The sequence below is a fragment of the Suncus etruscus genome, chromosome 6 (genome assembly GCF_024139225.1).
Source record: "Suncus etruscus isolate mSunEtr1 chromosome 6, mSunEtr1.pri.cur, whole genome shotgun sequence".
In the NCBI taxonomy this organism is placed as follows: Eukaryota; Metazoa; Chordata; class Mammalia; order Eulipotyphla; family Soricidae; genus Suncus; species Suncus etruscus.
This window is the reverse complement of record NC_064853.1, coordinates 110,135,647-110,148,823: the sequence shown is the minus strand read 5'-3', so window position 1 is coordinate 110,148,823 and position 13,177 is coordinate 110,135,647. Positions and strand designations below refer to the sequence as shown.

The 13,177-nt window shown below is 38.8% G+C and overlaps 1 protein-coding gene across 1 annotated transcript in view; it reads left to right on the top strand.

Annotated features, from left to right (window-relative positions):
- Positions 1–13,177, top strand: part of LOC126011858 (interleukin-1 receptor accessory protein-like) — a 99,208-nt gene that overhangs the window by 45,616 nt on the left and 40,415 nt on the right. Inside the window, exon 2 of the mRNA XM_049775627.1 lies at positions 9,319–9,383. Within this exon, the coding sequence (XP_049631584.1) occupies positions 9,320–9,383 (64 nt within the window). The 5' untranslated portion in view covers position 9,319. The remainder of the gene's footprint in view (positions 1–9,318; positions 9,384–13,177) is intronic.

Genomic DNA, 13,177 nt, shown 5'->3' with positions numbered 1-13,177 from the left:
CCACCCAGACCCTCCCTAAGGAGCCGCATGGATAGTGGGGGAAGGCCTAGGGTACCTTCAAACTCCACCAAGGGACCCAACTCACCAGCTTGCCCAGGGGTGTGGCCCGGGGAAGCCCTGGAGATCTGGAGCAAGGCGGCAGAGGGGTGCTGGGGTTACCCAAATCCCGCACCCCCCCCTAGGCCTGGCCAAGCAGGCCTCCGGCATGGCGTGGGCCTGCCAAACCTCTTCCTGCTAGACTCCCGGCTCCCAGGAAGGAGAGATCCTTCAAGAAGCTGGGAGAACAGAAGTTCAGAGCCCCACCCAGACCCTCCCTAAGGAGCCGCATGGATAGTGGGGGAAGGCCTAGGGTACCTTCAAACTCCACCAAGGGACCCAACTCACCAGCTTGCCCAGGGGTGTGGCCCGGGGAAGCCCTGGAGATCTGGAGCAAGGCGGCAGAGGGGTGCTGGGGTTACCCAAATCCCGCACCCCCCCCTAGGCCTGGCCAAGCAGGCCTCCGGCATGGCGTGGGCCTGCCAAACCTCTTCCTGCTAGACTCCCGGCTCCCAGGAAGGAGAGATCCTTCAAGAAGCTGGGAGAACAGAAGTTCAGAGCCCCACCCAGACCCTCCCTAAGGAGCCGCATGGATAGTGGGGGAAGGCCTAGGGTACCTTCAAACTCCACCAAGGGACCCAACTCACCAGCTTGCCCAGGGGTGTGGCCTGGGGAAGCCCTGGAGATCTGGAGCAAGGCGGCAGAGGGGTGCTGGGGTTACCCAAATCCTGCACCCCCCCCTAGGCCTGGCCAAGCAGGCCTCCGGCATGGCGTGGGCCTGCCAAACCTCTTCCTGCTAGACTCCCGGCTCCCAGGAATACTCACATTTTCAACTTTAAAAAGTGACCTATAAATGAAAAATGTCCTGCTAATTCCAATGCAATGCCAATGTCTAACAATTTATCTTAGTAGAGAACTATGAAATAAAAATTTTCCTTTAATAATCAATGAATTCCCTATGAAACTATCAGAATAGATGTTGTCACTCCCCCTCCTTTTTATTTTTGGGCCGTACCCGGTGATGCTCAGGGGTTTCTTCTGGCTCTGGGCACAGAAATCTCTCAGAGAACCATATGGGATGCTGGGGGATCGGATCAGCGTCCATCCTAGGCCAGCTGCATGGAAGGCAAACACCCTTCCACTGTGCCATTGCTCTGGCCCCTTACTTCCCTTTTTTAAGTGATAGATCTAAAGACTGAGAAGGGAAACTTCAATGAACCACAATTTATCCAAATTCAAGCTTCATTATAGAGCATCTTATAAAAATATTTTTGTTTTTGTTTTTGTGTCACTCTCAGTGTTACTCAGGCCTTGATCCTTTATCTGTGCTTAGAGATCAGTCTTTGTTTGCTCAGGGAATGACATAGGATGCCAGATACTGAAGCTGGGATGGCATTGTGCAAGGCAAACATCCTATATGCTATACTATTGTTTTTGTCCCGAAATTTTTTTTGTCTTTTCTGCAACATACAGAACCTGGACATATAAAAATGACTATCTCCTCTGAAATATTTGAGGGATAGAAGAATACATTTAGACACAGGTTCCTCAAAAATTATAATACAACAAACTTTGCTCAAATAATTAACCTGAACCAAGTAACAGCCTCATCTTTATAAAAGATAGTAATGTGTTTATAAATGATGTTCATGTGCTGTTCCAGTTTATCAAGTGTTTCAGTTATAGTATATCTCACTTAGTGAAAGCTAATGATAACCATCATTTGTGGAGAGCTATTTATGTTTCTGGACAGTGCTGTTATTTGGATCTGATCAAGTGCACTCTTCCCTATAAACCGATAAGGTAGGGTTACTTTCTGTTGTTCATTCAAATGTTAATCTGTTGGTACAAAATTCCCAAGACACTAGAATTCTCATTACAGAATTATTCAATCATGAAGTTGCTTGGGAGAGAATGCAATGGAACAGTCTTCCGTTCTCATTAAGAAGAGTCCACAAATACCTAACACATCAGTCACAAAGTGGTCTTTAATTACTTCAAGAGAGTGACCAGGACATAATGCTAAGTGGTTGCTCTGATTATTTCTTTCATCTTTCAGGCAATTTGAGATCATGCAGTCACAGTTATAAATTTAAATTAGGACTTATTTAATAGTGTTCTTTAACCTTCATCTCAATAAAAAATATGAATTCTAGTACTATTTTGTAAAGGATGAAAATATGATTTTATTTTGTCCATAATCTCACTAGATCATGTTGTTATTCATAATATTAAAGTAAACAATAATATAAACAAAATTATAAAATATATAAATAGAATGATAAAAATATTATAAAAATATAAATGAAATAATATAAATAAAATAAATATAAAAGTAAGTCAGTCTGTTTAAAACTTCCCAATATGGCAAATGTTATCTACAAATGGTATTATTAATATTATGTTATATATGTCTCTTAGAGTTCTAAAAACTTTGGGTTTATTGAATAAGAAAAGGAAAGGATATATCTAAGAGGAATTTACTGATGTTTTCTGATGGAAAGTTTTACTGTCTTGTTGTATTGAGGTTAGCAACTCTATCTTGATATGCAGAAATTTGGGACAGTTCATTGATCTCTCTGTGTGCCTACATGGCTAGATTTTTCTGGAACATTTAGCATCAAACTAGTCGGCTGTGTTATTTTCAAAGTAAATGTTGAGTATAGAAACAAGATGTAGGTTAGAACAGCTTTTATTTATCTAAACTGCCTAAAAAAATTCACAAATCACTTTTAGATGATTTAAAAAGAAAACCATACACTTGTAAAATATATTGTAATTAATGTACAATAATCGGTATTTCTTTTTTTTTAGTATATTTCTTTTTTTAATTTTTTTTTATTTAAACATCTTGATTGCATATATGATTGTGATTAGGTTTCGGTCATGTAAAGAACACCTCCTTCACCAGTGCAACATTCCCACCACCAATGTCCCAAATCTCCCTCCATCCCACCCCCCCCCCACCTGTACTCCAGACAGGCTTTTCAGTTCCCTCATTCATTCACATGATTATGGTAGTTCTCTGTGTAGTTATTTCTATAACTGCACTCACTACTCTTTGTGGTGAGCTTCGTGAAGTGAGCTGAAAGTTCCAGCCCTCCTCTCATTGTCTCTGAGGATTGTTGCAAAAGTGACTGTTATTTTTCTTAAAACCCATAGATGTGTGAGACTATTCTGCATCTCTCTCTCTCTCCCTCTGACTTATTCCACTCAGCATGATAGATTCCATGTACATCCATGTATAGGAAAATTTCATGACTTCATCTCTCCTGACGACTGCATAATATTCCATTGTGTATATGTACCACAGTTTCTTTAGACATTCGTCTGTTGAAGGGCATCTTGGTTGTTTCCAGAGCCTGGCTATTGTGAATAGTGCTGCAATAAATATAGGTGTGAGGAAGGGGTTTTTGTATTGTGTTCTTGTGTTCTTAGGGTAATAATTGGTATTTCTAATGATGACTTCATAATGCTCATCATTTATATAGACACATTTAATAATTTCTCTGCAGGACAGAGAACACCCCTCCCAGAAAACACTCCTGTGCTGTCCCTTTGCAGCTAAATTATTCTATAAATTATAACTCTTGGGCTGGAGCAGTGGTGCAGGTGGTAGGGCATTTGCCTTGCACATGCTAGCTTAGGATAGACCTCTGTTTGATCCCTCAGTGTCCCACATGGTTCCCTGGCCAGGGGAAATTTCTGAGCATATAGCCAGAATTAACCCCCTGAGCACTGCCAGGTGTGGTCTAAAAACAAAAAAACAGAAATCTATAACTCTTAGTCTTTTTTGTTTGTTTGTTTGTTTTTTGTTTTCGAGCCACACCCGGCTACACTCAAGGGTTACTCCTGGCTCTGCACTCAGAAATTTCTCCTTGAAGTTTCAGGAGACCTATGGGATGCCAGTCTCAAACCTGGGTCCATCTTGGGTCTATAGGGTACAAGGCAAATGCCCTACTTCTATGCTGTCACTCTGGCCCCTCTTGGTCTGTTTTCTGTCACTCTAGTTTTATCTTCCTGGGAATGTCACTTAAGTGAATAGTCATTGTCTATTTCAAAATAATTGGACTTCTTGAGTTTTATTATTTAATGATACACGCTTTTCTGTGAAAAATGCTAATTTGTTTTATGTTTTACAAAAGCTTATTGTTATTTGGAAAAAGAGTGCAACCTCTTCCAATTTCATTAGTATATTAGTGAAATATAATTAAGGACGTACATGAGATCACTATGTCAGAAAATACTTTAGATGCATCACAATGGTTATTCCGAGTTTGTGTTTTGGTATTAATAGCCAAGGTTTACCTGTGAAGGCCATAGAAAATGACATACGCCAATTAGGAATAAAACAATGATAGTAACTTCTTGGGTAAAGTTTTTTTTTTTTTTTTTTACCAGCATGTACCAAGACAGTAAGGGGAAAAAAAAATAGAGGTTCTTCAAAAAAAGAATAGCAACATTTCTATTTTGAAGATCAAAGCTCCAGATGGAGCTTTTGAACTATATAGATTGATTATGATCTAAGTATGTAAATTTATTGTGGTGTAAAAAAGAAGTTAAAGAGGGGCCAGGCGGTGGTGTAAGAGGTAAGGTGCCTGCCTTGCCTGCGCTAGCCTTGGACAGACCACAGTTCGATCCCCTGGCGTCCCATATGGTCCCCCAAGCCAGGAGCAACTTCTGAGTGCATAGCCAGGAGTAACCCCTGAGCGTTACCGTGTGTGGCCCAAAAATCAAAAAAAAAAAAAAAAAAAAGAAGTTAAAGAAGAAACCTGGTTCTGTGAACTGGTGAAATGCTGCTCAGCAGAAGGCTGAACAATCCATGATTCAGAGATAGCACCCTTCTTGTGACAGCAAGCATAATTTTAGCCTTTCATTCAACTGGCCGAATGAAAGAAATCACCATCAGGGATGACTCAGAACTAAGGAATACTGAAGCTTATAGAGTCTATAGAATGCTTGCATAGAAATATTTGCATATAGTATTAATAGTGATCTATGTACTTCATTTTTCCCTCTCCCCCCGCTCCTCTGTATTTGATTTTTCCCTTCCCTTCCTGCTCCTCGTTTCTCCCCTTCCTTCCTTCCTTCCTTCCTTCCTTCCTTCCTTCCTTCCTTCCTTCCTTCCTTCCTTCCTTCCTTCCTTCCTTCCTTCCTTCCTTCCCTCCTTCCCTCCTTCCTTCCCTCCTTCCTTCCTTCCTTCCTTCCTTCCCTCCTTCCCTCCTTCCTTCCCTCCTTCCCTCCCTCCCTCCCTCCCTCCCTCCTTCCTTCCTTCCTTCCTCCTTCCCTCCCTTCCTCCCCCTCCCTCCCTCCCTCCCTTCCTTCCTTCCTTCCTTCCTTCCCTCCCTCCCTCCCTCCCTCCCTCCCCCCTCCTTCCTTCCTTCCTTCCCTCCCTCCCTCCCTCCCTCCCTCCTCCTTCCTTCCTTCCCTCCTTCCCTCCCTCCCTCCCTCCCTCCTTCCTTCCCTCCTTCCCTCCTTCCCTCCCTCCCTTCCTTCCTTCCTTCCTTCCATCCTTCCTTCCTTCCTTCCTTCCTTCCTTCCTTCCTTCCTTCCTCCCTCCCTCTCCCTCCCTCCCTCCCTCCCTTCCTTCTTCTTTTCTGTTTTTAAGAGAACTCTTCCCAAGTGGTGCTCAATGTACCCCCAAGACCATTTGAACAGGAGTTCAATACATGAGTCTGCAAAAGTAGACAGAGCTACTCGTGTCCTGCTGTGATGGGAACTATTACAGCTATGACTGAGTTGCTGGGTATTGGCAGGACTATACTTTCTTATGCTCCAGAGAACCTGTGATGCTGGAGATCAAACTAAGACATGAACCCTAATCCTTGTTTTATCTCCCTAGCTCCAAATAAATAGTCAAAAGTCATGTTCTAATTCAGATTATGAAGGGCTGGAGCTGTGGCGCAGCTGTAGGGTATTTGCCTTGCATGTGGCTGACTTAGGATGGGCAGTGGTTTGACCCTCCGGCTTCTTATATGGTCCCCAAACCAGGAGTGATTTCTGAGAGCGTAGCCAGGAGTAACCTCTGAGCCCCTGAGCATCACTGGGTTGGTCCAGAAACCAAAACAACAACAACAAACCAACAGCAGATTATGAGAAACTATGCATGATTAGGAGGATCTTTTGCTTTCTGATATTTTCTCCCTCTCTGAAAATTTAGTGCCCCTACCCCCAAGAATAAAGTAACAGTGTATTACTAATCACAGTAATACAATTCCAAGGCAGAATATATGACAGTGTTAAATGAACCAGCCTTCTGAGAGGTTTCAAAGCAACTGCCTCCCTCTAACCTTGGTACATTTATTCTGTCAAGACCAGCCTATACAATCAAATTTTCTTTTCAGTCTGCTTTATTTCTAATTCATCACAGGCCAGGACTTCCCCAGGTTTTATGTGTGCATAGGTTACTTTTACATTAGCCTTAACTTAGTGACTTAACTCCTGTTGCCTTGGGCATAATCCAGTTACTCAAGAGAATATCAATTAAGCCCCTCAATCATACTAATTAGAATGTCTTCTAGACTGTGCCACAAGAATTCAGCAGTTTATACACAGACAAATTGGGAAAATCAAGAAGTGTGATTTTTTTTTTTTAAAGAGTCAAAAGCAATTTGGGAGGCTTGAGTGCTTTAGCATTGCTGAGTACTGAGGCTGAAATTACTGTGCTTGCAGTGAAATCTCTAGCTTCTTCTCTCCATTGTCAAGGATCAACGCAGAATTATTCATTTTTTTATTAATGACTTGTGTGAGGACATAGGTGACACATTGATCATGTTTATAGATGGCCCAAAGCTAGAGGGAAAATAATTATGATGATATTACCCATAGGAGCCAAAATAATTTCAAGACAAAAATTAGTGGCAAGCTATCCAATTCGTGCCTAGAAGAATGATTCCCATAAGCCACTACTTGATGAGTACATCATTCCCCTAATAAGAACCCACCAGTTGTTCCATATTTGCAGTTTAAATTAAATTTCAAAACCTTAGCCTGATGCTTACCACATTCTGAACCCAGCATTCCTGCTTCCCAACAAAATCTTCTATAGTTCTTTCTGTAACACCCTGTACTTGAGCCAAACTGAATTATTTATAGACTAGTTCCTATTTATACTTCATGCTTTCCTTGTTCTTGAGTATCATTTTCTTCCCCTGAGTTTCTTTCCCCAATGCTTTTCTTTGTGCTGCCATTCTAAATTTTGCAACCCTATTCACTCAGTTCAAAAGTTACTTTGACTTCCTTGTCTTGATTATTATTTATTTCTTTTGCTAATCTTTGATAATCACTTACCTGTATGTATTTACTTATCACTATTTACTCTGTATTGCAGTTATTTTTGTGTTGTTGTTATTTGAGTTTTGGGTTACACCAGTGGTCTTCATGGCTTATTCCTGGCTCATACTCAGGGATTACTCCTGTTGGGGCTCAGGGGACAAGATTAGGTGATAAAATCAAACCTGGATTGGCTTGTATAAGGCAAATGTCTATCTGCTGTACTGTTTTATGGATTCTATGTTTCTTCTAATCTAGTACTATCTCTTCTGTTGATAAATATTTTCATATTTTATCATTCCTTTGCACTTGTCTTGATCGTAGTTGATAGTGTAGGGCTACATTGCATGTGTTTTATCTTCTCTAACTAGAGAAAAATAACTTGCACTTTGCTTATCAGAGACTTCTGAAATTTGACTCACTCATAAACATAAAGTGTTCATCTCATGTCTTATAAAAAGTGAATGTAATACGATTTTTGTTCTTTATTTTAAAAGGTAAAAACTGGAAATGCCATAGTGGGTAGCAAAAGGGAGGCATGCAATCTGTGTTATTAAAATGATTGTTCAATGTTTAATAAATTTAGGTGTGATTCATGTGCAACCATGTTAATGATGTCAACGATGCAAACTACACAATTTTTTGTATGATGCATAGTCAAACAGGTAATTTCTTGGAAAGAATTTAGCATATTCTTTTAAATTGTCCATTTACTCTGGACTGCTTAGACATTACTAGTTTACACATTTTGTTTTATTGTAGCTCTCCTAAAACTGTTCCAATTTAAAAAAATAATTATACATGCACCTAATAAATGCCTTTGAATGTTTTTAGATCAGTAGGTCCTGGTGGTAGGGAATTTTTGGCAAAAGCTAAGATTTAGGAAAATGGAGATCACATCTGATCTAGAAAACTTTCAAGACCTTTGTGAGCAGCTTTCTCTTTTGTTCAAAACAGAAAGTAGAGGTCTTGAATGCAGAGTTTCACAGTATATCCAAGTTCAGTATTTATAGCCCTACAAACTTTTATCAGGAGCCAAAAGATATCTCTAGGGTGATAGAAAAAGAAACATTCTACAGAGTTCTTAAATCCCCAAACCTTTTGCATTAAAGATCACACAAGCAAGTGTAAGGGCAAGATTCATGCTAGTTGGCTGTTTCATCAGGTTATCAATGGAAAGGCTAAAGATCACAGATATTTGAATCCAGTTTTATTATTCTTATTGAGATTACTGCAATGAGGTGTAGGGAGTTGATACAATGAAGAAAAATGCACACAGCAAACCACAGTGTTTATACACCTGAGTTAATGTAAATTCAGAGTATTGCAGCTGCAGAACAATTCTGAGTTCTGGAATTCTAAACTTACTATTTATCACTTAGAAAGAAAAGTACATGATCATATTATGCTTTCAATTGGGAATAAGTCAAATAAATGCAACAATAATTAACAAGAGCAAGCTTACTTGTCATAATGGAAGTGATGTAGAAAAAAATCCAGACATTATACATAATATTTGTATGTGTAATATATGTATTTAAAACAAGTAATTATAATTTGTGATTAAGATAAATATATAAAGCTAGGCTATTGGAATTTTATCATACTTTTACCAAGGTTGGCTATAGAACTTGTTTTTTTTTAAATTGTATTATTATTTCACTTCTCTTATTTTACCTATCGCCTCTAATAATTTTGATTCTTTTCTTTGTTTGTTTTTGTGGCCATATCTGGTGATGCTCAGGGGTTATTCCTGGCTGTGTGCTCTGAAATCAGTCTGGCTTTGGGGCACATATAGGACACTAGGGGATCAAGCTACAGTCTGTCCTAGGCTAGCATGGGCAAGGCAGATGCCTTACCCCTTGCGCCACCACACTGGCCCTAATAATTTTGATTCTTAATGTTGCAAAATTCATATAACAGTTAGTAGTCACTAGTAAGCACGGTAGTGAATATTATTTGACAACTTTCTACTAATAACTATTCTCTTTTATGTATTTCTGTTGACAGGATGGGATTTCTCTGGTGTTTAATGAGTTTATGCTTTTATGGGATCTTCCAAAGTGATGCCTCAGGTAAGTGCCTTTTGGCAATGTTATCCATAGAATAATATCTAAATTATTTTTTAAAGTTTGAGTTAAGAACATGTCAGTTATTTTTTGCATTTGTACACAATATAGAGGGGCCCTCTGACATCACTAACTTTTATGAGATACACATTCTGTGGTTGTGCTCTTGACCATAAAAATGAAGGAATTTTCTACCATCTCCACCAACTAGTCGAGTAGAGTCCTAATTGTTTCTCCTAACTCAATACCTATGGGAAAATAAATGACATTGATTCTGTTTTCCAAATTTTAATAAAGAGAAGAAAAAGTCTTGGGAGGGTCACAATCCTTAGAGTGGTTATACAAATAAAGAAGTAATAATGAATGTGTGTATTATTTCTACATAGGAAAAGAAGAATCTGTCATTAAATATTTTATTTCTTTCCATCTTGCTTCTAAAGGGGAGCCAGCCAAAACTGTCATTGAAGACAAATAAGTAAACTCAGCCATCACAGACCTTGATTTTATTGAACAAGATTATAAAGGCTGTTCAAGTTTGTCTTTTCGGACCTTGTCTTATCTCCAGACATACTATTTAACATCACTATGATTCCTATAGTTAGTGATGATATAAATAAAGCCATCATGTTTTGGAATTGATCAGTTTTTTGAGGGGGGCATATTTGATGATCCTGGCTCTCTGATCACTGATGACTAACTCTGAGCTATGATACCACTTCTGATGAGGCTTAGTGGACTATGATTTCTGGGGTTGAACCCAGGTCTGTCAAATGCAAAACAAGCATCCTACTCACTATATAGTCTTTCCAGCCTTGAACAAAACAAATTCCTAGAAAAATTATTGATACATATAACTAAAATCTTTTCCTGATGTTTTTTACAGGCAACCTAGGGAATTCATTGAAAAATACTTCCCATGTATCTTTCCTTGAGGACTATGGACCACACATTCCATATTATTGCTTTAATACCTCTTCTTTGTCAGTGATTTTAGAAATGTTTTCATAGTGATCATCTAGGCAGCTTAGAATTCTCCAATATATGCCATCAACATTTATTTACCTGGCATGAATTTGAGCCCTCTTATAGTTCTGCCTATTGTATAGCATGTTTGAGTTTTTCTATGCCATGGAAAGCATTTTCTTGAAATTAAAAATAGAACTAAAAAGTGAGGAGATATAACTAGGCCACTGTACAGCTCAGATTTAGAGATAGAGATAACATCACACCTTGTTGGCCCTTTGATCTTCAGGAGAAAAAGACTATACTAGAGTATGGGCTGATTCATCAGAAATACAGCTGATACTTGACTTTACTCTAAGTTCAATCAATTTTCTCCCTTACTTGATTGAGTGTGCCATGATGCCCTGATTTTTAAATATGTTGAACTCAATTCTTCACTTTAATTTATTCTTTTAGGATTTAACTCTGTGTTTGAATGTTATCTGCTTACAGAGGCTTCCCTGTGCTATGGTATCTAAAATAGCTCTGTCACGCACTCTCTCCTTTTAACCTACTTTACTTATCTTCATAAAACTGATTGTTTCCTGACATTACCTTTGTATCCTCCGCTTCTTTCTCATCTCTTCCCTTCTCTATACTCCTATCCTATCATCATTCATGAAATATTTTTCTCTCCTTTGCCATTTCTATGTTTAAGCTACTTGATGATAGAAATTTGTTCTTTTGTCTTCAGTTTGTTATCCAAAGACCCTACATACCTCTGATACACATATTCTATGTACTACTATGTGTTATGTACTACTGCTATATAATGGTACATATAATGGATTTAAAAATTACTTCTAGAGCTGGAGATACAGTGTAGATATGTAGTCAATCTGAGTTAAATTTTGGTCAGGATATATTGTTCCTTGAGTACCAACAGGAGTGTTCCCTGCAGGAAGGGGCAGGAATAGATTCTGAGAACAGCTGGTAGTGGCCCAAAAACAAACTAAAATGATGAATATTCCTATTTATAAACTATCCAGTTTTATAATGGAACTTGTTTGGCATGTTTTTATTTTAATAAAAATTAACCTTTATTTTTTAAATTAAAAAATAATTTTCTTGAAATTCTATGGTTAACAACATTGTTAAATTTAGGGTTTTGTGTGCATAATATATCAACACCACAGTTTTCGCCAGAATATCTATTTTCTTCCACTGTTGTCCCAATGTTCTTGCCCACCTACCTGACTTCCTTTTCTGCCATGGTAAGCTCAGTTCTGTAGACCAGTTTCATGTTCTTTTACCTTTGGACATTGATTATTCCATTATTCTTACTCTTCATATCAATTATATGAGAGAGATTTTCCAGGTCTTTCCTGCTTTTGAGTATTTTCATTCAGCTTGATACTTTCTGGAGATTTCTTTAAGGTAGAAGCAAGCTGCAAATAACATGATTTTATCTTTTATTTTAATAGAGTAATATCCCATTGTTTATATATACCTCAATTTCTTTCTTCATTCTGTCATTTTTCCTTTTTAGTTTTTAGGCCATATCCAGTGGTGTTCAGGGGTTACTCCTGGCTCTGCACTCAGAAATCGCTCCTGGCAGGCTCAGGGGACCATATGGGATGCTGGGGATCGAACCTGGGTCAGTCCCAGGTAGGCAGTGTAGTGCTATGCTGTCACTCTGGCCCCCCTATCCTGTCATCTGTTATTGGACCTTTGAGTTGTTATCATATTTTGTCTGCAATGAACATAGGAATGCAAATGCTTTCTTGGAATAAGGCTTCTGGGTCCTTGAGATAGATGCTAAGTAGTGGAATTTAAGAATCATATGGAAATTCAGTTCTTCATTTTTTGAAGTATTCATATTATTTTCCAAAGAGGTTGAACCAGATGCCATTCAGTTTACTTGTATTCTTAGCAGTAATTTATCAATGTTGCTTTATGTTTTCTCTCACCTTGAAGGAAAATGGAGAGGTGATTGGCTTAATCTTTTTGAGAGATGCACCAAATTAGTGGACACTGATGGCTCCCAACAGCTATGATAGTATCATTTGTCTGAATGACCTTTAGTGTAATCCTTCCCCAAAAGTCCCTCCACCCTCATGCCAAATGCTGTTGAAAATCAAGTTTTTACCCAGAAACTGTGACTCATGATTCTGCTTGGTTAGCTGACTTCTTGAATTAGATAAGTTCTCATACCAGCCCCATTGAGTCACTATGGGGGCAGGAAACATGTTGTAATCCTTTCAGCCCATCTGGCACATATTCATTTGCCTTCCTTATGAAAAGGTATATTGTGTCTGTGTCAGAGATGCACTTCCTAGTTGGAGGGGAGGAACAAAAAGGAAGCGTTGTTGACAAAAATAAAAGGGCTAGTTGGCACTGGGCTCCTAAGGGGAAAAAGTGATCATTACACATCCTGAGGGATCAACCAACCTCTTCTGCATGAAGGTATTGTGTCTTACAGTGATGTAGGTACTGATTAATTTGTTCGTCTGTCATGAATCTTTTTCATGCTTTGGACACCCATCCTTATGGACTTGATGTAGAAACATGAGAAAAACTTCAATGAATTACATGTACTTGAGATATTATAAATAATTTTTCTTATGATTTTTGGTCCTTTCTAACTGACTTCTTTTAGTGAAAATTCCTGATTTGATAAGAATCATAGCAAAGTGAAAAGTTTCAACCCTTTCAAAAAGTCTCTGTTAAGCAGTAAGGTGACTCCTTATTTGCTAAAAAGTGTGAATATAACAAATTTATCTTACAAGGTAATAAAACCTGGGCTGGAGCCTTGAGTGTGGTAGCCTAGGACAGACCGCAGTTCTATCCCTGGTGTC